Here is a 27,395-nt window from a genome sequence, read left to right as displayed (position 1 = left end):
GTAAAAAAAAGAAAGGGGAATCAAGTAAAGCAGGTACTCAAAGTCGACGATTAGAGCACCTAGAACATTGTGTGTTCTGCCGTGGCAACTTTCCTCCTTAGGCCGGCAGTTTTTAGGACCGTGAAGACTCCTAATGGCTCTATTCCGGCATCGCTTCGTGCCAATGGTGCTGGAAGCTCACCGACGCCGCTCAAGTCCTCAACTTCTCCTCCCCCTCAGGCCCTGTGCCCTGTCTCGGCCTGCCCTGTCCTAGCCTCCCACTAGACCACCAGAGGGGGGACAGGGTGCAGAGCCTGGCAAGGAGTGTGGTGTTGGATGCAGAGCCTGACAGGGGGAATTTGGTTCAGAGTGGTTTTTTCTTGTTTTCCTCCTCTAAATCTAGGGTACGTCTTATGGTCAGGTGCGTCTGGCAAGACTCAAGGTGAACAAAGCCATGGGACCAGACAATTTGCATCCAAGAGTGCTCAGAGAATTGAGCGATGTCCTGGCGAAACCGTTGGCTGAGCTATTCAATCTCTCCCTAAGTAAGGGGAAAGTTCCCCTGGACTGGAAATTAGCTAATGTCATTCCTCTGCATAAAAAGGGTTGCAGAGCAGAGGCTGCAAATTATAGACCGGTGAGTCTCACATCAATAGTGTGCAAACTCATGGAAACACTAATTAAAAGCAAATTGGACACGATCTTGAATGAAGAGAATCTTCGGGATCCCAGTCAGCATGGATTCACCAAGGGTAGGTCCTGCCAATCCAATCTCATCAGCTTCTTTGACTGGGTAACAAGAAAGTTGGACTTGGGATAGTCTTTGGACGTCGTGTACCTGGACTTCAGTAAAGCTTTTGACAGTGTCCCACACCGCAGGCTGCTAAGCAAGATGGAATCGATGGGGTTAGGAGAGACACTAACTGCATGGGTCAATGATTGGCTGAGTGGCAGACTTCAGAGGGTGGTGGTTAATGGTACCCTCTCTAAAACATCGGAGGTGACCAGTGGAGTGCCGCAGGGCTCGGTCCTGGGTCCACTCCTTTTCAACATATTCATAGGAGATCTGACTCAAGGGCTTCAAGGTAAAATAACACTATTCGCCGATGACGTCAAACTATGTAATATAGTAAGTGAATGCAGTTTACAGAATTATATGGCGCAGGACCTGCTTACATTGGAAAGTTGGTCCTCAACCTGGCAGCTAGACTTCAATGCTAAGAAATGTAAGGTCATGCACCTCGGAAGCGGAAATCCATGCAGGACGTACTTCTTGAACGGAGAAACTTTAACTAGGACTTCAGCAGAACGAGATTTAGGAGTAATCATCAGTGCAGACATGAAAACTGCCAATCAAGTGGAGAAGGCTTCATCTAAGGCAAGGCAGATATTGGGTTGTATCAATAGAAGTTTCGTCAGCCGAAAGCCTGAAGTCATAATGCCGTTGTACAGGGCCATGGTGAGACCTCATCTGGAGTACTGTGTGCAATTCTGGAGGCCACATTACAGTAAAGATGTGCGCAGAATTGAATCGGTTCAGCGGACGGCCACCAGGATGATCTCGGGGCTCAAGGGTCTCTCGTACGAAGAGAGATTGAACAAATTGCAGCTCTACACTCTCGAGGAACGTAGGGAGAGGGGAGACATGATCGAAACATTTAAGTACCTCACGGGACGTGTCGAAGTGGAAGATGATATTTTCTTTCTCAAGGGACCCTCGGCCACAAGAGGGCACCCGCTCAAACTCAGGGGCGGAAAATTTCATGGCGACACCAGAAAGTATTTCTTCACAGAGAGAGTGGTTGATCATTGGAACAAGCTTCCAGTGCAGGTGATCGAGGCAGACAGCATGCCAGACTTTAAGAATAAATGGAATACCTACGAGGGTCAAGATAAGGAAATTGGGTCATTAGGGCATAGACAGGGAGTGGGTAAGCAGAGTGGGCAGACTTGATGGGCTGTAGCCCTTTTCTGCCATCATCTTCTATGTTTCTATGTCTTATGGAGCGAAAAATACAGTATTTATTTTTAGCCTAGGAATCCTAATTCTGTTTAGTCCTAAACCCCCCCCCCCCCCTAAAAAAACAAAACAACAAAAAACAGAAAATAAAATGATGCTCCCAGGGCAAGAACTCTTGGGTTTATACATCAAATATTCATGTTTCCCTTTTTCAATCATTTTATAAAGATCAGGGAAATTTGAATACTGCTCATACATATGTCATAAGTGACCACTAGTGTCAGCTTCTGTATAACTAAGTCTAATGCAGTCTCCAAGAAATCCATCACATTTTTGCACATGGTGTCAGGTCAAAAGCGCGCTGGGACAAAGGCGCGCCCAGACAATTGAGCGCAGCGCGCGCCGCCACGCCGCTCTAAATTACTGATTTTAGGGCTCCGACCGGGGGGGGGGCGTGGGGGGGAACCCCCCACTTTACTTAATAGACATCGCGCTGCGTTGTGGGGGCATTGTGGGGGGTTGTAACCCCCCACATTTAACTGAAAACGGAACTTTTTCCCTGTTTTTAGGGAAAAAGTTCAGTTTACAGTAAAATGTGGAGGGTTACAACCCCCCAAACCCCCCATAACGCCGGCGCGATGTCTATTAAGTAAACTGGGGGGGGTTCTCCAACAAAAACCCCCGTCGGAGCCCCTAAAAACTGTAATTTAGAGCGGAGCGCGCTGCGCTCAATTGTTGGCGCGCACTTTTGTCTTTCGCGCCGTTGTCTATGAACCTTTGCACATAATGATCTCCTTTGCCAAAGTCTCTTGCAGACGTTCCAGGGAAGGATGTATACTTACTGAATTCTAACAATAGGTGGTAAATTATCTTTAGCCATTCCTACATATCTCTAAAAAAATTTTGAACCAAATCTAATAATGCAAGTAGGGGTGACACAAGACCTAAATAAAGGTAGTAATAGCCTGAAAGGAAGGCACTATATTTGCCTGAGAGGGCACATGTAGCAGGAAACTTGTACACTCTGTTGTGAACTATTATGACAGCTAAGCAATATACTAAAAGGTTTTATAAAATGTCACCAAGAACCCATACTATTGCTGTTTGTAGCTGTCCATAGAAGATATAGCCATCATTCTTAATTATTATATTCAACTACAATATTTACTCAACAATTTGTGGCGTACGACGAAGAAGCGCGCTTAAAGAGCAGCTAACGCTCCTTAATGCCCGGTTCCATGCAAAAGTCCTTAAATATAGGCCTCATCAATGCCAGATCATTACGCACTAAGCATCACATCCTTAAGTATCTTATAACCAACCTCTCCCTGGATCTCCTCTGCATGGTGGAAACCTGGCTAAGCAAAGGAGCTAAGGCTTACTTAACCTTTGCCAGTACCCTTCAGGTAAGAAGGGGCTCCCTTTCCATGACCGTCAATACATCTCTAGCTAAATGTCCCATCGAATCTATACAACTTAAAATTAACACTAGTCCAACCATTGACCTACTGCTGCTGTATATCCCTCCTCCTATTAGTCAGACCGCTGTCACTCAGGCCTTATCCTTCATTTCTGACTTTTCTACATTCTCACATATATATTAGGTGATTTCAATATCCATTTTGACGACCTAAGCAATCCCTTAACTTTTGGTTTTCTAACCCACCTACATGATCTTAACTTTATCCCACTAATTTCTGGCCCAACTCACTCAAAGGGTCACACACTGGATATGATCTTTGCTCCCATCCCCCAGAACTCACACTTTTCTAAGCCACCCTGGTCTGACCATAGTTTTATCTTCTCATCCTACACCTTACAGTCACCTCCATCTGTCTCCCAAACACCTAAAACTGTCTCTTCAAGAGATTTTCGTAATCTCAATGAGTCTTTAACTCCTTCACTATTCTCTATCGAAGATGAGGACTTTGCAACTACAGACTCAAATGAACAATTAAGAATCTGGAACACTGCCTGTCATTCCCTCTTAGACACCCTAGCACCAATTGTTATTTGAACTATTTCCTCTAAAAAAAACAGCTTAATCCTTGGTTCAACTTGTCTTTACCTCTTCTCAAACGTCAATTGCGTTTCACAGATTCAGATGGCATTCTAATCCCACTCAAACCAATTTTAATAAATACAAGAAGCATTCACAGCATTACCGTGAAACACTAAATGCAGAAAAGAAAGCAATGTTACTTACCGTAACAGTTGTTATCCAGGGACAGCAGGCAGCTATTCTCACTAGTGAGTGATGTCATCAGACAGAGCACCGGTACGGACGTCTCACAAGCACGTGTTGCTTGTAGAAACTTAAAAGTTTCTAGATGCCCGCACCGCGCATGCGCCGGTGCCTTCCCGCCCGGAGGTCCGGGCGTGTCTCCTCAGTTCAGGTAGCTAGCCTGAGAAGCCAACCCAGGGGAGGTGGGTGGGACGTGAGAATAGCTGCCTGCTGTCCCTGGATAACAACTGTTACGGTAAGTAACATTGCTTTATCCCAGGACAAGCAGGCAGGTATTCTCACTAGTGGGTGACCTCCAAGCTAACCTCAGTGGGATGGAGGGGGAGTTGGCGACTTAAGAGAATAAATTTTTCAATACTGTTTGGCCAAACTGTCCATCCCGTCTGGAGAGAGTATCCAGACAATAATGTGAGGTGAATGTGTGAACCGAGGACCAGGTGGCAGCCTTACAAATTTCCTCGATTGGTGTTGATCTGAGGAATGCTACTGAGGCTGCCATTGCTCTGACCTTATGGGCTGTGACCTTACAAGGAAGTGATAATCCAGCCTGGGCATAGCAGAAAGAGATACAAGCCGCCATCCAATTAGAGATGGTGCGCTTTGATACGGGTCTTCCCAACTTATTAGGGTCGAAGGAGACAAAAAGTTGAGGAGTGGTTCTGTGTGGCTTGGTGCGATCCAGGTAGAAAGCCAACGCACGTTTACAGTCTAGAGTGTGAAGGGCCGATTCTCCGTGGTGAGAATGGGGCTTAGGGAAGAATACTGGAAGTACAATGGATTGGTTGAGATGAAATTCTGAGACCACCTTAGGCAGGAATTTCGGGTGAGTGCGGAGGACCACCTTGTCATGATGGAATACTGTGAATGGTGGATCCGCCATCAATGCCTGGAGTTCGCTGACCCTGCGAGCGGACGTAAGGGCTACCAGGAAAAGCACTTTCCAGGTGAGATACTTAAGAGGGGCCCTGTTGAGTGGTTCAAACGGGGGCTTCATGAGACGGGAAAGGACTACATTGAGGTCCCAAACTACTGGGGGTGGTTTGAGAGGAGGGTTAACATGGAAGAGTCCTTTCATAAATCTGGCGACCACCGGATGGGCCGAGAGGGGTTTCCCTTGTAGGGGCTGGTGGAACGCCGCAATAGCGCTCAGGTGGACTCGTATGGATGTAGACTTGAGCCCGGATTGAGATAGGTGTAGGAGATAGTCCAGCACGGAGGATAAGGAAGCTCGCTGAGGTTCCTTTGATTTAGAAACACACCATGAGGAGAATCTAGTCCATTTCTGGGAGTAGCATTGTCGAGTGGCGGGCTTCCTGGAAGCTTCCAAGACCTCCCTCACTTCTTGAGAGAATTGGTGAGGGGTTACGTTGAGAGGAACCAAGCTGTCAGGTGGAGAGACTGCAGGTTGGGATGAAGCAGTGATCCTTGATGTTGAGTAAGTAGTGAAGGAAACACTGGAAGTGGTACTGGTTCCCTGCTGCTGAGTTGAAGTAGGAGGGAGAACCAAGGTTGTCTGGGCCACCGAGGAGCTATTAGAATCATGGTGGCCTGTTCGAGTTTCAGCTTGACCAGAGTCTTCTGGATCAGCGGGAATGGTGGGAACGCATATAGAAATCGTTTCCCCCAGTTCAGTAGAAAAGCATCTGCCTCGAGGCGATGAGGGGTGTAGATCCTGGAGCAAAACTGAGGCAGTTTGGAGTTGTGGGGAGCCGCAAAGAGGTCTATCTGAGGCGTCCCCCACTGTGTGAAGATTTGGTGAAGGGGGCTGGAATGGAGAGTCCATTCGTGCGGTTGTAGTAGACGACTCAGTTTGTCTGCTAAGACGTTGTTCTCCCCCTGAATGTAGACTGCTCTGAGGAAGGCGTTGTGGCGCACCGCCCAGTCCCAGACTCGTAGAGCTTCCTGGCAAAGGAGGGCCGAGCCCGTGCCTCCTTGCTTGTTGATATAATACATGGCGGCCTGATTGTCTGTGCGAATGAGGATCACCATGTCGTGAAGTAGGTGTTGGAAAGCTTGGAGCGCATTGAAGATGGCTCTGAGTTCCAGTAGATTGATTTGGTGTAGTCTTTCCGCACTGGTCCAGAATCCTTGGGTGCGGAGACCATCCAGGTGGGCCCCCCATGCATAATTCGACGAATCGGTTGTGAGAACTTTCTGATGGGGGGGAGAGTGCATCAGCAAACCTCTGGATAGATTCGAAGAGGTCATCCACCAAAGTAGAGACTGCCGAAGAGCAGGTGTGACTAAGATGTGTTTGGATAGTGGATCGGACGTCTGATTCCACTGTGATGCCAGGGTCCACTGGGGGATCCTGAGATGGAGTCTGGCAAAGGGTGTCACATGTACTGTGGAGGCCATATGGCCCAGGAGCACCATCAGTTGTCTCGCCGGTAGGGTTTGGCGAGAAGACACCGACTGGCAGAGATGAAGAAGAGACTCCATGCGTTGCAGAGGCAGGAATGCTCGGAGTCGGGTGGTGTCCAGGACCGCTCCGATGAAGGGGAGGGACTGGGTGGGTTGTAGATGAGACTTGGAAAAGTTGATCTCGAAGCCCAAATTCTGGAGGAAGTAGGTTGTAGCCAAGGTCGCCGAAGTGACCTCTGGGGCTGACGGGGCCTTGATGAGCCAGTCGTCGAGGTATGGGAACACCTGTAGACCCCTGTCCCGGAGTGCCGCGGCCACTACCACCAGGCACTTTGTGAAGACTCTGGGGGACGAAGATAGGCCGAATGGTAGCACTCGATACTGTAGGTGCAGATTTCCCACCCGAAATCTGAGGAACTTTCGGGAGGCCGGGTGAATGGGGATGTGAGTGTAGGCCTCCTTGAGATCCAGGGAGCATAACCAGTCGTTCTGCTCGAGGAGGGGGTATAGAGAAGCCAAAGTCAACATGCGAAACTTCTCTTTGACCAGAAACTTGTTGAGGGCCCGAAGGTCTAAAATGGGTCGCAGGTCGCCCGTTTTCTTCGGGACGAGGAAGTACCGGGAGTAAAACCCTCGGTTCAATTGGTCTGACGGGACCGGCTCGACAGCCCGAAGCTGAAGTAAGGTTTGGACTTCCTGAAGAAGAAGGGCGGTTTGCGTCGAGCTTGAAGGATACTCTCTTGGAGGATGGTCCGGGGGGACCCGATGGAATTGAAGAGAGTATCCTTCTCTTATGATGGTAAGGACCCATAGGTCCGTGGTTATGGCCTCCCATCGATGGTAAAAAAGATGGAGGCGGCCCCCTATGGGAGAGGCTGAGTGCAGAACGGTGTCGGTTATGCTCCCGGGAGGGGAGTCAAAAGGGCTGGGGAGCCTTAGGTGCAGCCGGTGGCTGAGGTTTTTGCTGAGACTTCTGGGGAGGTTGTCTCTTCGCAGGTTGTCTCGCAGCAGGCATTTGTCTGGGCATGTAACGCCGCTGGTAAATCAGGGGTGGCCTGGAAGGTCGAGACTGTTGAGGTTTGGGTTTGGGCCGCAGGATGGATTGAAAAGATTTTTCATGATCCGACAGCTTCTTGGTAACAGTTTCGATAGACTCATCGAACAGGTCAGCTCCCGCACATGGTACGTTGGCGAGTCTGTCCTGGAGGTTGGGATCCATATCGATTGTACGGAGCCATGCCAGGCGACGCATGGCTACCGCGCTTGCGGCAGCACGTGCCGAGAGTTCGAATGCATCGAAGGAGGATTGCATCAGCTGGAGGCGTAATTGGGAGAGGGAGGCTACCACTTCCTCGAACTCGAATCGAGCTTGGGTGTCTATGAACGGAGTGAACTTGCGGAGCACCGGCAAGAAGAACTCCAGATAGGAAGAGAAAAAGAAATTGTAGTTCAGTACCCGTGACGCCATCATGGAGTTTTGATAGAATTTTCTACCAAATTTGTCCATCGTTCTCCCCTCTCGGCCCGGCGGTACAGAGGCGTAGACCTGGGAGGGATGAGAGCGTTTAAGAGAGGACTCGACCAGTAGGGATTGGTGGGAGAGTTGAGGGCCCTCAAACCCTTTATGGTGCACGATGCGGTATCGAGCATCGAGTTTGCTGGGAATCGCCGGTATGGAGTACGGTGTTTCGAAACACTGCATGAAGGTCTGATCCAGCAATTTATGCAGGGGGAGCCGAAGCGACTCCGTTGGAGGGTTAGGTAAATGCATGGTGTCCAGATACTCTTTGGAGTATCGGGAGCCCGTGTCAAGGGTCACATCCAGATCATCCGCCATTTGTCGGAGGAATGATGAGAAAGACAATTGATCCGCCAGCGTCGGTCTGTGGGACGGGCTGGAGGAGGAGGAGGCCTCCGGGTCCATGGACATCGGGGAGTGGCAAGGAGAATCGGGTACGGGTGTCTCCTCGTACTCCGGTCCCTCCGGAGGGGACACCTCTGATGAGGAGTATCCCATACGTTGCAGTTTTTTCTGCGGTGACACCTCCGAATGGCGTGAAGAGTGCCAGGATGAGTGTCTTGATCGGTGCCCGTCTCGGTGGCGGGACGGGGATCGGGATCGTCTGTGCATCGCATGGTCTCCCGAGGCCCCCAAGTGGTGGATAGGGCTGGAAGCGGTGGATCGCAACTGGGGTTGTGATGCGGATTCTTGCGATGCTACCCAAGTCTGGTAAGGAGTACGGAAGAACTCTTCCTGACTATGCCCAGGGCTTTGAGTATCGATCGGAGGTCTGGTCCCATGTTGGCGCGGAGGCGTAATGGGCTCTAATGGCGGCATATCGGTAAGCGAGGCTTGCCGCATGGGCATCGCCGCCCTCCCCCGTTCGTCCTCGTCGGTTTTCGAGGTCGAACGGCGTGGAGGAGGGGGAGGGGGCGGACCGCCCCTTTGGACCGGTACCGGGAGGTCACCCTGTATGGCAGCGATGAGCCCGGGTCCGATGGTCTGCATGAGCTCAACGAATTGAGCTTCCAGCATGGACCGTAGCGAAGCCGATAAGGAGGGATCCGCACCGAAAGGGGGTCCTCCTGCACGGTCATCGCGCTCCTTCGAGGTCGAGTGCTTCTGCTTAGTAGCTTTCGGCACTTTGATGACCACTGGTGGCACTGTGGAAGGAAGAGGTACCTGAACCGAGGAGACCGGGGCAGGCACCGACGTCGAGCTCGTGGATGGTGTCGGGATGAACGATGCCGGTTTCACCACACTCGATGCAGGAGGGGTCGATACCGGTTTCGCCCGAACCGGGGAGGTATCAGATGAAGTGGAGGCTGAGGGATCCTTAGCTGCGTCCATCTTGAACATCGATTCCCACAATAGGCAACGCCGCTTGAATGAGCGTGCCGTAAGGGTAGAGCAAGGCCTGCACGATTTCGGAATGTGGTCAGGGCCCAAACACTGCAAACAGCGCCGGTGAGGGTCCGTGAGTGAAATCGCGCGTTGGCACTTGCTGCACTTTTTAAACCCGGTGATTGGCCGGGACATAGGCCGGAAAATCTCCGCCGCGAGGTCGAAGCCAGTGGGCCTGAGCCACTTGGCCAGCCCGTTCGACCCGCCGGAGGAAATAATCTTCTTTTTTTTTTTTTTTTTTTTACTGAAAAAGAAAAGTACTGTTAACTGTAATTAAAAGAAAGCGAAAACGCGGACAAGGAAGGCAAATTTAACTGAATTCAGCTAGCGCATGATGAAGTTGAACTTCTCAGCTCCGCGGAAAGAAAAGAACTGAGGAGACACGCCCGGACCTCCGGGCGGGAAGGCACCGGCGCATGCGCGGTGCGGGCATCTAGAAACTTTTAAGTTTCTACAAGCAACACGTGCTTGTGAGACGTCCGTACCGGGGCTCTGTCTGATGACATCACCCACTAGTGAGAATACCTGCCTGCTTGTCCTGGGATAAAAATTATTACATAAAGAACATTTCTAAGGCAAAGAACTCATCAGCCCTTTTCTCTATCCTTAAAAAAATTAACTCATTTCAAACATAAACTGGTCATTTCCAATTCATGAATCTCCTTTGGCTCAAAGCCTAGCTGACTTTTTTCAGATAAAAATCAATTTAATTAGGGACAAGATCAAATGCAAAATTTCCACCTCTTCTGCTGCTGGAGTAGACAATCCCATTTCCATCGAAGCAGTGAATAACAACTCCTTAACCGCCATCTGTTCCAATTTCTTTTTACCATCTCTGAAAGACATCAAACGTACCATCCAATCCCTTAACGCCAAGGTATCCAGCTCAGAGCCTATTCCGCCATTCTTTTTAAAACACCACTTTTCCATCTTTGGCTCTTACATCCTTCAAATCAATCACGTCAGCCTGTTTACCAGCAGATTGGAAACACTATCTTCTATCCAATCATCAATAATCCAAAAAATAACTCTTTGGACTGTGCTAATTACCAACCCATTGCCAACTTTCCATTTTTTGCCAAACTAACTGAAAAAATCATTTTTAACCAACTATCTGACTTTGGAATAACACCCAAATTCTGCACCCTAATCAAACAGGTTTCTGAAAGAACCACTCTACAGAACATTCTCTTTTAGGACTTTCTACAACTATTCAATACTATCTTGACCAACAAAAATCAGTGCTTCTTATTTCCTTGGATCTTGCAGCAGCATTTGATACAATAGACCACCAGCTTCTATTTCAAAGACTTGCCTCTATCGCAGGGGCTGGGAACTCCGGTCCTCGAGAGCTGTATTCCAGTCGGGTTTTCAGGATTTCCCCAATGAATATGCATTGAAAGCACTGCATGCAAATAGATCTCATGCATATTCATTGGGGAAATCCTGAAAACCCAACAGGAATACGGCTCTAAAGGACCGGAGTTCCCTACCCTTGCTCTATCGTAATCTCAAATCAAGCTCTTGAATGGTTCAGATCTTACTTCTCAGGTAGAACCTCTACTGTACATTTCAATAACTCTTTCTCTACACCCTTTCATAACAACTTCAGCATCCCACAAGGTTCCATATTATCCCCTCTGCTCTTTAATATCTATCTCACCCCATTATTAACACTTTGCCAGTCAATTGGCTTTTCAGCTTATGCCTATGCCGATGATATCAAAATTCTTCATACCATTGACCCTTCTAACCTAAATGATATCGCTTCCATTAACTCCAAATTGGCCAAAATCCGAGACTGGCTAAACTCAAATATGCTCCCTCTTAGCATCATAAAAACAAGCAATGTTCTTTTCCCTTGGAAAGAGGGCTTACAGCTGGTTTCATCAGTATCCATTGATAATACCCCACTTGAATCTACCTCTACAACTAAAATCTTAGGTATCATCACTGACAATAAAGCACAGTTACTTACTGTAACAGGTGTTATCCAGGGACAGCAGGCAGATATTCTCACTGATGGGCGACGCCACCAACGGAGCCCCAGTATAGACCACTTTAAGAACTTGGAAAGTTCTCGGCTGCCCGCATTATGCATGCGCGAGTGCCTTCCCGCCCGACGTAGGCGCACGGTCCCTCAGTTAAGATAAGCCAGCTAAGAAGCCAACCTGGGGAGGTGGGAGGGTTGTGAGAATTTATGCCTGCTGTCCCTGGATTTACACCTGTTACGGTAAGTAACTGTGCTTTATCCCAGGACAAGCAGGCAGCATATTCTCACTGATGGGTGACCTCCAAGCTAACAGAATGGGATGGTGAGGGAGTTGGCCATTAGGAAAATAAATTTTGTAATACAGATTGGCTGAAGTGCCCATCCCTTCTGGAGAATGACTCCAGACAGTAGTGAGAAGTGAAGGTATGAACTGAGGACCAGGTGGCAGCTTTACAGATTTCCTCAATGGGAGCAGATCTGAGAAAAGCAAAAGAAGCTGCCATAGATCAAACTTTATGGGCTGTGACACGGCTTTCCAGTGCCAGTCCGGCCTGAGCATAGCAGAATGAGATGCAGGTGGCAAGCCAGTTGGAAATCGTTCTCTTGGAAACAGGATGCCCCAACTTGTTTGGATCAAAAGAGATGAAGAGTTGGGGAGAGGTTCTGTGTGGCTATGTGTGATCCAAGTAGTAAGCCAAAGCTCGTTTACAGTCCAAAGTATGTAAGGCCTGTTCTCCAGGAAGAGAACGAGGCTTAGGAAAAAATACTGGTAAAAACAATTGACTAATTGAGGTGAAAGTCAGAGACAACTTTTGGAAGAAACTTTGGATGAGTACGGAGAACCACCTTATCATGATGAAAAACTGTGAAAGGTGGATCCGCTACCAGTGCTTGTAACTCACTGACCCTCCTGGCAGAGGTGAGAGCAATAAGAAAGACTACTTTCCAGGTAAGAAATTTGAGATGAGCTGTAGCCACTGGTTCAAATGGTGGTTTCATCAAACTGGAAAGAACCACATTAAGATCCCAGATGACAGGTGGAGGCTTAAGAGGAGGTTTGACATTGAAAAGTCCCTTCATGAATCTGGAGACCAAAGGATGAGCCGTGAGCGGTTTTGCCTTGTACTGGTTCATGATAAGCAGTAATAGCACTGAGATGGACTCGAATGGATGTAGATTTAAGTCCAGAGTCAGACAAAGAAAGAAGATAGTCCAACACCAACTCCATTGCTAAGGAAGTTGGATGATGATGATGAAGAGAACACTATGACAAAAACCTCATCCACTTCTGTTGATAACAGTGCTGAGTAGATGGTTTCCTAGAGGCATCAATAATTTGACGAACAGGCTGAGAGAGGAGCTTTTGAGTAGAGCTCAGCCCGAGAGAAACCAAGCTGTCAGGTGTAGAGACTGCAGGTTAGGATGTAGAAGGGATTGCTGATTCTGAGTAAGCAGAGTAGGAAACACTGGAAGAAGTATGGGCTCCCTGGAACTGAGCTGAAGAAGAAGGGAGAACCAATGTTGCCTGGGCCACCATGGAGCAATGAAAATCATGGTGGCTGCTTCTCTCTTGAGCTTGAACAGAGTTCTCAACATGAGAGGAAGTGGAAGGAAGGCATATAGAAACTGACCAGTCCAATTCAGAAGAAAAGCATCCGCTGCCAGATGGAGAGGAGAGTAAAGTCTGGAGCAAAACTGGGGCAACTGGTGATTGTGAGGGGCTGCAACTAAGTCCACCTGTGGATTGCCCCATTGAGCAAAGACGGACTGGAGAGTTACAAGGTCGAGAGTCCATTTGTGAGATTGAAGGATTCTGCCGAGGTTGTCTGCTAGTGAATTCTTCTCTCCTTGGATGTAGACAGCCTTCAAGAATAGATTGCGAGCTGTCGCCCAAGTCCAAATTTTCTGGGCCTCCTGACACAACAAGGAGAGCCTCCTTGCTTGTTGATATATTACATTGCTACTTGATTGTCCATGCAAAGGAGGAGGACTTGAGGACAAAAAAAGAGGTTGAAACACCTTGAGGGCATAAAACATCGCTCTGAGTTCCCGGAAATTAATGTGGAATTTCATCTCTACGGTAGTCCAAAGACCCTGAGACTGTAGATCATCCTTATGCACTCCCCATGCATAAGGAAACGTGTCTGTGGTGATGATCCTTTGATGAGGCAAGTGAAAAAGGAGACCTCTGAAAAGATTGGACAAGGTCATCCACCAATGAAGAGACTGCAGAAGAGACGATGGCAATGACATGTACTGTGAAAGACGATCTGTCGCTTGAGACCACTGGGATGCTGGAGTCCACTGAGGAGTTCACAGATGAAGTCTTGCCAGGGGTGTGACATGGACAGTGGAGGCCATGTGGCCTAGAAGAACCATCATGCGCTGGCAGAGATGGTTTGAAGAGGAAGCAATTGCTGACAGAGACGGATGAGAGTCTGAAGTCGATCTGGTGAAAGAAACGCCCTCATAAGAGTGGTGTCCAGAATGGCCCCAATGAGTTGGAATGAGATATGATTTGGGGAAGTTGACTTCGAATCCCAGAAGCAGAAGAAAGGAGATGGTTTGAGATGTTGCTTGAGCCACTCTCTGAGAGGAAACATCCTTGATCAACCAGTCATCCAGGTAAGGAAAGACCTGAAGGCCATGCAAACGGAGAGAGACGGCCACCACAATTAGGCATTTCGTGAATACTCTGGGAGAAGATGCCAGACTGAAAGGAAGAACCTTGTACTGGTAATGATATTGATTTATCTGAAACCGAAGGTACTTCTAAGAGGCCGGATGAATGGGAACATGCGTGTAGTCTTCTTTGAGGTATAGGGAGCAAACAGATAGTGCTTAGATAGCCAGTCGTTCTGATTGAGATGAGGATACAGGAGAACCAGTGACGGCATCCTGAATTTTTCTTTGACTATAAATTTGTTGAGAGCTCTGAGATCCAAGATGGGTTTTAGTCCCCCCCGTCTTCTTGGGTACTAGGAAGTAACGGGAGTAGAATCCCTGTTGATCGAGAGGAACTGCTTCGATGGCATTTAGCAGAAGAAGGGATTGCACCTCCTGCAGAAGAATGGAGGACTATGCAGGGTCCAAAGCAGACTCTCTTGGAGGATGTCTGGAGGAAGAGTCTGAAAATGAAGATTGTAACCCTGACGAATGATGGTGAGAACCCAAAGATCTGAGGTAATGAGTTCCCAATGATTGATGAAGAACTGAAGACGACCCCTGATGGACTGAGGCAATGGGTGAGAAATTTTGAGACTGGCTATGCTCCGAAGAAACAGGTCAAAAAGGCTGTTGAGGTTTAGGTTGTGCAGCCGGTTGCTTCTGCTGTTGTTGGCGAGGCTGCTGTTGTTGAGGCTGCCGTTGTCTGCGAGGCTGAGACTGAGGTGGTTGCAAGGGTCTAGCAGCAAACCGACGTTGGTAGGTAGACTCCCACAACCAATCCCTACCTTTCATAACCCATTTGTTTTTACTTTTTATGTTTCCTTTTCTCCACAAATTGTAGTTCTTTCACTTTTCCTCGCATTCCACCTCCCTCCTCAAGTCAAGTTTGTCACATGTTCATTATTTGTTTGGGTCAAGTTTGGGTCATGTTCATTATTTGTTGTTCATTCCCCATTTATATTTTTTTAATGTACAACGCTTCAAATTTTATGATTAGCGTTCAATCAAATTTTAATAAACTATGAAACATAAAAGCTGGACAGGGAAAAGAGCTAACATCCTGTTGTCATATAGTTTCAGGATCTAAGCACTATCTGTTTGCTAGTTGAGACTGAGCCTCACTACAACTTCAGATTCAGAAAGTCTGACCTCATTGGCTATTGAGTTTTTCATTGTTAATTGTAATTGAAGTTTTCAGAGCCATTGTTTGGATACTTGAAATACTGAGCATACCAGACTGCACGACATCCTTAGGGAGTGAATTACTTGGCACTACAATTCTTCCATCCACTGATATATGGAAGACACCCATTCGTTCTGGACTGGTCCGGTAGGACTAAAAGGCAGAAATTTATCATGTAAGACATAATTTCTCCTTTGTCCAATATCTCGTAACGGCACATTCCTCAACTCAGAGAGGACATTTCTGCATTACTACAGAACAACGCAATAGAGGAAGTTCCTCAGCAAGAACAGCTTCAGGGATTCTATTCCGGGTTTTTTCTCATCCTCAAGAACACGCAAAGTCTTCAGCCTATCTTCGATCTTCGTCCTTTAAATAAATTTCTCACACCAGAAACAGTCTGGATGATTTCTCTTTCAGCAATTCTTTCTCTTCTCAGCCACAGCAATTGCCTACTGGAAATTCCTCAGATTCATGTGTCTCACAAAGATTGCCAATACAAAGTTCTGCCTTTCGGCCTATCATCAGCCCCATGTGTGTTCAAAAAGTGTTTGGCAGTGGTAGCAACCGACCTCAGGGAAAAACATCACATGGTATTTTCCTTGCCTGGTCGACTAGCTCCTAGTAGCTCACTCCAAAGAGCAGCTGTTGCTTACCATTCAAGCCACAGTGCACTCCCTCCAAGCACAGGGCTTTCTAATCAATTCCAACAAATCCAACCTACAGCCTGTGCGCTACCTCATGTATATAGGCGCATGGCTCGACACTGTCACTACAAGGGCTTATCTACCAGAAGAATATCATCAAACAATTATTACTCTGGTGAATCGGATGCAACATTCTTCTGCTCTTCCGGCATGCAGAGTGTTGTGCCTTCTTAGGTCACATGGCTGCATCCCTTCCTCTAGTGCCACATGCCAGACTACAAATGTGACCTCTGCAATGGCATCTCAAGCTAAATTGGAATCAGCATTTTCAGTCTCTGGCCACTTTGATTCCCTATCTTGGTGGATTCACTCTCCAGCCCTCAATCAAGGATGCCGTTCCAGCCTCTACCTCCTCTTCTCACCATTACCACGGATGCCTCCAACAAAGGGCTGGGGAATGCATCTCAATCACCTTCAGACTCAAGAGTCTTTGGTCAACAAGAGAACTCCATTTTCACCTCAATCTGCTGGAACTTTGTGCAATTTTATTATGCGTTTAGAGCATTCAGCGAGTATGTGCGCAACACACAGCTTCTGATTCAAACAGACAACCAAATAGTGATATTCTATCCGAACAACAATGGGGTTCAGGGTCCTTACCCCTTTGCAAAGAAGTCCATCATCTATGGACTTTTTCTCTCTCCCTCTCCACGGAAATGCATGCAGTATATATTCCCAAGAAAACAAATGTCATTGCAGATTCCCTTAGCCGAAAGCTCAATCCTTAACCTTAAACACAGTACTGCAATCCATTTTTCACCAATGGGAAACTTCTGTGATGGATCTATTTGCTTCCAAAAGCAATGTTCAGTGCGCCCATTATTGCTCCCTATGACCTGCTCCTCATGCAGTTGCCAGGGATGCTTTTTCAATTCCATGGACCTCCAATCTGTTCTACACTTTTCCGCCATCTATAAATTTTTCAAAGACCATCAGAAACAGAGCTCAACTGATACTAATAGCACCTCGTTGGCCCAGACAGATCTGGTATCCCATCCTTCTGAACCTTCTAGATGCCCATCCAGTCCCATTGGGAGATCATCTGTCTTTTCTTTTCCAGCAGGATACCCACCTACTGCATCCCAATTTTCGCAGCTTCCATCTCACAGCTTGGAAATTGAATGGTCAATCCTCGCTGATGTTCCATTCTCATCAGCAGTAAATACCATACTTCTTGCAGCCAAAAAGCCACCTACCAGGAAGTCTTATTAGTTAAAATGGAAACATTTTTCCATCTCAGCAGGCTCACAAGATCAAGACTCATTCTGCTGCCCTGTGGATCACATCTTAACTTACTACCCTTATCGAATTCAGGTTTAAGATCAACTCTGTACACCTTCAACTTTCAGCCTTATTGGCCTACCACCATTTTTTTGGATGGAAAACCACTTTCACAAAATTCACTGGTTTCTCTATTTTTGGCAAGGTCTTAACAATATCTGATCTCCATTTTATACTTCACCTTCAGCCTGGGATCTCAACATTGTCTTGGACCGGTTGATGAAGGATCCCTTTGAGCCCTTGGGATCTACTGCACTACAGCTCTTAACAGCTTTTTTAAAGGCCTTACTTCGGCCAGAAGAGTTAGTGAGTTGAAAGCATTGGTCATCTATGACCCATATCTTCAATTTTTTTCCCGATAAAGTACTTCATACTCATCCCAAATTTCTTCAAAAAGTAGTTACAGACTTTCACATCAATCATTTCTTTGCCATCATTCTTTCCTCCTCCACATGGTTCTTTAACGGAGCAAACTCTTCACATACTGGACGGCAAAAGAATGGCACTTTACTACCTAGACAGGACTGCTTCTCTCCGTACCACCAATCAACTATTTGTTTCCTTCAATACAGCTACTCAAGGACACGCAATTTCAAATGAACTATATCTTCCTGGATTGCTAATTGAATCTCTTTTTCTTATAAGAAAGCTTCCATGTCTCCTCTGGGTCACACTGGAGCACATCAAGTACGAGCGACAGCTTCATCAGTTGCAAACTTGAAAGCAGTTCCCATACAAGATATCTGCAAAGCAGTAACTTGGTCTTCAATTCATATATTTACTAAGCATTATTGCTTAGACCAGAGTTCAGCACAAGACACCAAATTTGGCTAATCTGTTCTTTGTAATTTGTTTCCACTTTCAAAAAAACAGAAAGAATTGATTGGCCTCCTCCCATATTCTTATTCAAACTAGTGACTCACCAACAATTGGGGTTGCATTACCCTGCCTGTCTTCGGAGAAAACAAAGTTGCTTACCTGTAACAAGTGTTCTCCATAGACAGCAGGGGAATGCAGCCATACATGCCCACCCTCCATCCCCTCTAAGCTTACTTAATGAGCTAGAGACATACTGACAGGCTATGGGGGTGGAGCTCCAGAGGCAAGATGGCCGCACATGCTAGTAGAAAAAAAACAAAAAACCTACTGTAGCTAGGGGAGAGTTCTGCCAGGCAGGCTCAGTCCATGGACTTCACCAACAAGTGGGGCTGCATTCCCTTGCTGTCTACGGAAAACACCTGTTACAGGTAAGCAACTTCGCTTTATCTGCCTTGACCTCTCTGAAAAAAAGAAGAAATTATAGTTAATTAAAATTTTATCTGCATATAGTGCTTTGTGTAGTTTAATTATGTGGTTACCTTATGCATCGTTAATAAGATTTTGTGTGTATATGAAGAATGAATGGAAGAAATGTCATTACAATTAGTACTATTATTAAAGGGGTGGGGGTCTTGGGTGGGGTCAGAGCATAGGCAAATTCTAGGGCAGAGCTCTCCTCCCAAGCAAAAAAAGTGTTCCGCTGCCTATGTATATCTTAGACAGACATTTAGAATTAAAATTATTTTTTTTCTTTTTATGAATGCTCCCTGCTTTCAAATAGCTTTTATCCAGTTCTGTCTATAAAATATATTCAAAAAGAGGAAAATATTTGTAAAAATTAACAAAATTGAAAATGAAACAAATAATGAAAGAAAAACAATGAACATAAGAGTTACAGAGTTCTAAACAAAGAAAAAAAAATCCAAAAACTACAATAAACTACTTAGATCCTCATTCTAATTTGTAGTTTATTTGGAGGAAATAATAAAGGATTTGACATCATGTCTTTGATCACTCCCAGCATCATGAAGTTCTTTGCCTTAAATCAAGGTTTGCTACAAAAGAAGATTTAAAGCAAGTAACTGTGCATTAATTGTAAAATTAGTTTAAAACAGTCAAACATTTTCAAGCACCTCCAAAGCCAAGTTCACAATATACAAAGAGCACATGAACAGACTAGAAAGAGTAGAGGAATAAGACTTTATACCATGTTATACTGCTGGGGAGAAGAGACAGGCAGAAGGACTTGGGGACAGGGGCTGGAAGAGTACTGCATGGGCTGTGGAGAAGGCTGCAGAGCTGGGAGAGGCTGAGGCCATGCAGAGAGAGAGAAAGAGGGGGACAAAAGAAAGGGGGTATTGGGGAAAGGGAAGATCAGTGAAGGGGAGAGGAAAAGGAGAAAAGAAAAAGACATAATTAGTCATACAAAAATAACCCCAACATCTTTTCAACAAAAGCGCTGTTAAGGGTACACAGCACAGCAAAGAGATGGAACAGGAGTTACTAAAACACTTCAGGGAGGTGTATCTAATAATGTTAGCAAGACTGGGCCATAAAGTCCTTAGAAAGGATTCTTTTTACAGAATAACTTAGGACAGTATTTGGAGGTAAAAAGCTAAGCAGATTCCTTCTGCAGGGATACCAGGTTATACATGAAAGAAACAAATATGTGCCTGATGTAGAAAGGAACTAAGTTTATTTCACACCAATTAAATGATCAGGCAAGGAAAAATATATACTGCAACTTTATTTCCATTAGATTTTATATATACATATATATATAAAATCTAATGGAAATAAAGGTGCAGTCAGAGCCAGGACAAAGAATCAAGCTTCAATGTTTTAAAGCCTGAAAGAAAACACAAGAGGAAGAATAGAGGATGCACTACCCAGCTTTCACCACCCCCAGATGTACTTTCTATCGAAGCACTATTACACTGTCACATTCTGTTTGTGTTTTCGTGCGTTGGAGAGAGCCGGCTGCATGACTCACCTGGGAGATCATGTGAGTGCTGAGGGGCGGCTGGGGAGTGGGAGGAAGTGTCGGATGCTGCTGAGTGGAGCACTGCAGGAGGCTGCGAGTGGGCTGTGAAGAGGAGACCTGGTTGCAGGCCTCTGGGCCACCCAATGAAATACCTGGAAAGCACAAGGAAGTGGCAGGAGGAAGAAATCAGTAAAAGGATGGGTTTATTCACAAGAGGCTGCTCTAGCATGAGTGTGTGTCTGTATCTGCTAACTCTGCTTCATTCTTTTATCCTGAATGCCTCAATGTCATGACATCCATTAATTTAGCTCTGAATGAGGGAAGGGAGGGCTTACTAAGTACATTATAGTTTGCAGAACTTGTGTACTGGGTACTGTAAAACTACAAAAATATTCCTCAATATACTCTTAATAAGGAAGTAACTATATGCATAAAGTTAGAGCTCTTACTGTGATCCTTTCCCTCAACCACTGGAACACGCCAGGCCACTCAAATCATTCAGTACCCCCCAGCTGTGACCAGTCTGACATCTCTTAAGTCTACACTGCAGCACTCATTGCTAATAAAGTATGGCAAATACACTTCAATCCTGCCCTGTATTGTTCCTTGCTATTCCCACATTGAGGCCCACCCTTTGCCCCCCACAGCTCTTACAATGAAACTCATTGTTGTCCACATTAACTACTGCTATTCTAATAATGAAACCCTATATGCTCTTATTCACCATGACCAGGGTTGTACTGATTTCTTACCTGCCCTGCCAGGCCGGCTGGTGGCTCCCTTGTTGCTCCCAATGCTGTCTCCTCGTGTGAGAATGGAGATACCACTGAAGCTGCTGGCCTTGGTTACAGGTGGACGCATGCTGCGACTAGAGCCATCTGAATCAGTGCTGCTCCAGGGCCTTGGCTCCAGGGACCTCAAGTCACCCTCGGCGCTACTTTGCAAACTGCTTGAAGCACGGCTCAGTCCCTCTCGGTTCCCCCTGCAGCAGGAGCATGATTTCAAAGTGAAATGAAGATTTTTACTGAGATAGGCCTTCCTCAGAAAAGGCTACCTATTGCATTGCACATTTATTTTTAAGCAGGAAACATGGTATTTTTAGGCAACTGGTTTGTAAGCTATTACACAAACTACTTTGAAAAGCAAACACCAATCACTGATGACCATGGAAGCACAGTTACAAGATAAAACACAGGACTATATGTAAATAACACATTTACCTGCCAGAGTGCATAACAATGAACTCTTATTAGCAGTGTGTACACAGATTCTTCAGACTCGGGACCAGATTCTCAAAACTTTAACGGTCGCTAAACTAGTTTCTGACTGTTTAGCCTGCACGCATTTTAGCGGTGGATTATCAAAACAGCTTATCTCTGTCTTTAGCGAGCTTTCTAGCAGTCTTCGATACTGCCATGCAAATAGGCTCTTCAAAATGAGCATTCCGGTGGATTCTTTAAAATTGAAAAGCCATTCTTCAAGAGCTGCGTCTGTTTTTGGTGCCAAAAATCATGGACTGGTCCAGGGGTGCCGGTAGTTTCAGCACTGTTTAAAACCCGGCAGCGGGAGATGCTCACTCTCTCCTGCTGCCAAGCGAAACCCCCCCCCCCCCAAGCAGCAGAAGAGATGCCCACTCTCTCCCTCTGCCAAGCAAATAAAAACCTCCCCCTACCCCGGTACCTTCTCCCCCTTACCTTGATTTAGTTGGCTGACCTACAACCTCCAGCCCGCCTCTTCAAAATGGGCCTTCCCCTCCCTGGTGCATTCTGGAATGCATTGGGAAGGGGTCTAAGGCTCTGATTAGCCCAGATTTTTTTAAGTCCCTCAGAGCCTTAGGCCTCTCCCTGGTACATCCCAGGATGCACTGAGGAGGGGAAGGCCCATTTTGAAGAGGCGGGCAACTGACTGAAGGGAATAGGCAACCCTCCAGTCAGTCATCTAAATCAGGGATCTCGAAGTCCCTCCTTGAGGGTCGCAATCCAGTCGGGTTTTCAGGATTTTCCCAATGAATATGCATTGAAAACAATGCATGCACATAGATCTCATGCATATTCATTGGGGAAATCCTGAAAACCCGACTGGATTGTAGCCCTCAAGGAGGGACTTTGAGACCCCTGATCTAAATCAAGGTAAAGAGGAAGAGGGTGCCAGGCGTCGGAGGTGTGTGTGTGTGTGTTATGTGGGCAGCTCTCCCACTGTGGGGAGGGGGGGGTTGCTTGGCAGCGGGAGAGAGTGGGTATCTCTTACACTGCAGGAAAGGGCTCACTTGGCAGCGGGAGAGGTTGGGCATCTCTCCCGCTGGTGGTGGGGGTATTGGTTGGCAGCGGGAGAGATTAAACATATCTCTCGCTGTTGTTTATGTTTTGGTTTTTTCTTTTTGCATTTATTCTGTGCATGTGCCCATTGCTATCACCAGAAATGGGCACATGCAAATTTAGGGAGTCTTCACTATTCTCCGCCAACCTCATTTGCATGAGCATGTTTTGGAGAATGACTCGCTTTTTAAAAATCGCTACCAAAACAGCTGCGATAACAGCCTGTCGTTTAACGTGGTTTTTTGAGAATCTAGGCCTCAATCTTTTTCCAGGCAATGTCCTGTCCTCTGCTAGCCTCACTCTGCTTGTTTGACTGACATTGCTGCCTGGATGTACAGCCGTCATCTGAAACTAAATATGTCCAACACTGAGCTGTTCCTCTTTCCTCCTAAACCCTCTGCTCCTCCTCCTCCTTTCCCCATCTCAGTAAATAATACAATCATTTTTCCAGTCTCCTCTGCTCGCAACCTTTGAGTTGTCTTCGACTCCGACTTCTCATTTTCTACGCACATCCAACAAGCAGCTAAGACCTGTCACTTCTATCTATTCAATATCACCGAAACACGCCCCTTCCTCTCTGAGCACACTACCCAGTTCCTTGTCCATGCTCTCGTAACCTCACGCTTATATTACTGCAATCTACTTCTAACTAGTAACCCGCAGTGTCGCCTCTCCCCCTTGCAATCTGTGCAAAACTCTGCTGCATGACTCATCTTCTACCAACCTCACTGCGCTCATGTCACCCCTCTCCTTAAGTCACTTCACTGGCTCCCTATCTGCCATCGCATACAGTTCAAGATCTTATTGCTGACCTACAAGTGGGTTCATTCTGCTGCCCCTAAATCTCTCCTCGCTTTTCTCTCCTTATACACCTCCCAGAGAACTCTGTTCCTCAGATAAGCTGCTCTTAGCTTTGCCCTTCTCCTCCACTGCCAGTTCCAGACTTCATTCCTTTCATCCAGCTGCCCCCTATGCCTGGCATAAATTACTGAGTTTGTCCATCAAGCCCCTTTCTTTCCCTTGTTTAAAAGCAGACTGAAAATCCATCTTTTTGATATAGCCTTCAATCTTTAACCCTACTCCTCTGCCCTCCAACCCAGCCAGCTAATTAACCGTTCCCCTTAACTGTATTCATGACATCCTGTTTGTCTGTCTTGGCTGTTTAGATTGTAAGCCCTTTCGAGGAGGGAGTTTTCTTCCTCTTTGTGACTGTGCAATGCTGCATGCATCTGGTAGCGCTATAGAAATAATGGTAGTAGTAGTACTCTTCCCCTCAAAATCCTTTCATATTGTATATTTAAGCAATTTTGTTACAAAGCAAGGCTTGACAAATTTTCTTTCAACTTAGGAGCCAGCCCAAAAATACAGATAGCAGCAGCAAAGACCTCTCTTGCTGCTCTCCCTTCTCCACCATCATTTCCAAAGTTTAGAGGAGAGAACAAGAACAAACCCTCTGTGTTTGCCACCGCTCATTAGGGCCTGATTTACTATGCAAGAGAGCTCAGTAAATCAGTCTCTAAACGTGTCACTGCACAACACTAGTTGAAAAATGTTTTCCCCCTCCTAAATGCATGCTTTTAACCTTGAAAGCTGTACTGGGGCATTTGATTCTTGGCTTCACCTATCACTATGAACCATCAATCAGCCAGTCCATCCCCCCCACCCCCACCCCCCATTCTCATCCAGCTCATCCCTACCAGTCTCAACCCACCCAGCTAACCAGCCCAAGCCAGTTGATGCTAGGTATCCCCTTCCTCTTCAGTGCTTATTACTGGTAATCCCACTTAGCTGCCTGAGCTGCAAAAATGTGTTTTCCTTGAATTTGCAATGCCCACTGCTGAGCTCTTAATGAATATGCATTTTATTTTATATGTTATTTTTATTATTGTTACTCTTTCTGTATAAACTGCTTTGATAATTTTTTTTTAAGTGACCTTCACATTGTCATAGGAGTCAACTTTTCAAATGATTGCGAGTGCTAAACCCAATGGAAAATACCCTCCCTGGACATAGCAATGAGTTTTCTCAATATTGGGAGACTTAAAAACACCCACAGAGCTGGCAGCTATGCATATTATGACAATTTCAGCTACACGCTACATGGAAGAGATAGTTAATTTTGTGGTTTCAAATCTTGTGGAAAGCAGTTCTTCCTTCACTACATGGCTCAAATTCATTGAAAGCTCAGTGGTAGCACAATGCAGGTGGGTAAGGAAAGCTCATTTTTGCAGCTGAGGCAGCCAGGCCTGCAATCACCATTTTAGAAGACAAAATCCCAGGCACCAATTTCTAGGAGTTATGGAGCTTGGAATTTTCTTGAGCCCTATTATAAATAAAGAATAAATGTGTCTTTCTGATTTGAGAGTTTTCTTTTAACTACTTTGGGCCTCCAGCTCAATCAGAACCAGGGTTGGGATCTGTCATAATCTACCTTTCTTCTCAACTACATAGGACTTCCCCACCCCCTCCCCTTTAATTAGTTATTTTTTTTAAGCTATACACTCTCAATTTGGCCTCAGCTGAAGCCCATGCATAAGGGTGTCTTTCAGAACCCTACAAATCATGAGCCCTGAATCCACCACTACATATCAATGCATGATGACTAACATCTCTCTCATCCCCAGAGGCTAAAACTACAGCTTCTGGTGCCTGAGCAGGGAATGTAATCTAGGCCCTTCTGATAGTGCACAACAATGCCTCTGAGATGTCAGACCTGCCCGAAGAGAATGCACTAAAAGTCATATAGACTGAATAGTTTTCTGCCTCTCCAGCACTATTCTTTTCCAAAGTTTTGCAAGGGTCTCTCACCTGCTCTTTGGAATGATCAAGAGGTCCATGGTGTAATAGAGCCCCATTAATATATAAAAAGAATACTATGCTAGCCAATCAGAATATAAATTAGCTACACAAAATGAACCAAGCACTTGGGTACAACAAATATGTTCATAAGATTAGTGGATGTTAGAGACAAGCTTTTGAATCACTACTGACCCTTCTTTTATCAACTAATTTAGCATGGTATTTTTCAGGCTGTAGTGAAGAAACCTGTATCTCCTTAAGAAGCAGACACAAGGAAGTATTTTAAAACACCCGTTTTTAAGCTTTTTGTTCAATCTTTGATTTTATCAAGACTGGACAATTGCAATATTGTTTTTGTTGGCTCCTCTAAGTCTCTTCATAGTCAATTAAAAATTGTTCAGAATACAGATGTCCAGTTTTTGGATTACATAGTTACGACTGTTAAAAATATTTTCTTCAATATTGCACTAACTTCCTACAGAAGCTCAAATATAATTTAAAATGGGTATAACAGTTTTTAAGATACTGATTGAAGATGCCCCATCTTACTTGTCTGAATTAATTTCTTGCTTCATGGATCCAAAAATATTCATAACACACTTTTGTTGCATTTCCCCACAATTCTTAAGATACAATTTATAAAGCAATTTTCTTTTTCTTTACCATATCAGATGGCAGCAATTTGGAACTCCCTACTTATTGCCATAAGATTATGTCGAATTTATTTAAGTTTTGGAAAAAGTTAAAAACTAATTTTTTTCATAAATATGGCTTGTCAGGTAGTGTATGATGATTTTATTTCCTGTCATTATAAATATTTATTTTAGATTATTATTATTTCTAGACGCATGGATCTAGTCTCTTACTGCTATAATGCTGCCAGGAACTGTGATAAGACCTGGTTGTAAAGATAGGGAAAAAAGTAAGATCTGCCGTTTTACACACTGCCCTTCAAGATCCAACTCTGATGCTTTTAATTTGTTTTATAAGCATGAGAAAGAGCACAGGCAATGGAGTGAAGACTTTAAATCAGTCAGTACTTTCACTATTTCTGATTATATTACAAAGCCATCAGTTCCTTCTAAAGCAGGGGTTCTCAGCCCAGTTATTCAGGATACATGCAGTTAGTCAGATTTTCAGACTACTCACAATGAATATGCATGAGATATATATGCATACAATGGAGGTAGATTTGCATGTCCTATTTCAAGTATATTCATTGTGGATATCCAATGGAACTGGCTATATGTGTCTTGAGGACTGGGTTGAGGACCCTTTCTGTAAAGGCTTTGTGCAACTTGCAGTGCTGGGGAAACCCATCTATCTCTAGGGACACAGGAGAAATGAGCACACAGGTTCAATCTTTTCCTCTTCACCTCCCCAGAACTTCACCAAAATCGTTTGGGAAATTTAAAAAAACATCAGAAAGAAAAAGAATAAAAAGGAAAAAAATGTGTCAAAATAAAACTCCATCTCAATCCAAGAACTGCACAAGCAGCCATGCACAGAGACAAACACAGGCCTAAACAAAGCAAAAGAAAAAAAAACCAAATAAAAAAAGGGAAAAAAAAACCCCAAAACAAAAAGATACCTAAAAATCTGCCTCCTTTTGTGAGAGCTAGAAGAGAAGACTTCTCGGCAGAGTCTGTTGATTACATTAAAGAAAAGATCATTACAAATTTCTAATGTAATTTCTCCCCTTCCAAAAGTCCCCTCCTCCCCGCTCCCATGTCCCTGTTCTCAGAAAAGCTGCAGCAGTGTGCATCAGGGCTTTCCATGTCATACTGACCTGCTGTCAGTCAGGTATCCATTCTGTGCAGTCTGGGGAGCAGAAAAGGGGAAACAAGGTCAGAGACAGTGTACCAGAAGACTCCAGGGAAGGAGCTTAAAACAAAACTTGAACGAAAATGTAGAGGACAACATATGACCACCAGCCAACATTGTAAAATTTCTACTGCAAAAGCATTCCAACTATTATTACTAACAAAACCACTGGAAGGTGGGCATTTTTCAACTTATGATTTCATGTATTAGGCTGGGTGTTGCCAGCAAGAAGTAATCACTAATTTTAGATTCTCATCCTGGCTGTCAAGGACCACACAGCTGATCTGGTTTTCAGAATATCCACAATGAATATGATTTAAGACATTTGAGTATAATGGAGGCAGTCTATGCTCCTATACCTCAGGCACAT

At 45.4% G+C, this 27,395-nt stretch overlaps 1 protein-coding gene across 15 annotated transcripts in view; it reads right to left on the bottom strand.

The window, feature by feature from the left end:
- R3HDM2 (R3H domain containing 2) overlaps positions 1 to 27,395 on the bottom strand; it is a 462,276-nt gene that overhangs the window by 143,688 nt on the left and 291,193 nt on the right. For 8 of the 15 annotated variants that reach the window (XM_033936665.1, XM_033936664.1, XM_033936663.1 and 5 more), the window contains 5 exons: positions 26,991 to 27,022; positions 26,793 to 26,846; positions 20,840 to 21,069; positions 20,097 to 20,239; positions 19,311 to 19,412 (listed from right to left, as the gene is read on the bottom strand). In XM_033936665.1, coding sequence (XP_033792556.1) covers positions 19,311 to 19,412; positions 20,097 to 20,239; positions 20,840 to 21,069; positions 26,793 to 26,846; positions 26,991 to 27,022 — 561 coding nt within the window. The remainder of the gene's footprint in view (positions 1 to 19,310; positions 19,413 to 20,096; positions 20,240 to 20,839; positions 21,070 to 26,792; positions 26,847 to 26,990; positions 27,023 to 27,395) is intronic. The other 7 variants (XM_033936666.1, XM_033936671.1, XM_033936667.1 and 4 more) reach the window with 3 other exon arrangements.

Source organism: Geotrypetes seraphini, chromosome 3, assembly GCF_902459505.1.
Source record: "Geotrypetes seraphini chromosome 3, aGeoSer1.1, whole genome shotgun sequence".
In the NCBI taxonomy this organism is placed as follows: domain Eukaryota; kingdom Metazoa; phylum Chordata; class Amphibia; order Gymnophiona; family Dermophiidae; genus Geotrypetes; species Geotrypetes seraphini.
Note: the sequence above shows the minus strand (reverse complement) of the source record. Positions and strands in the feature narration are given on the sequence as shown.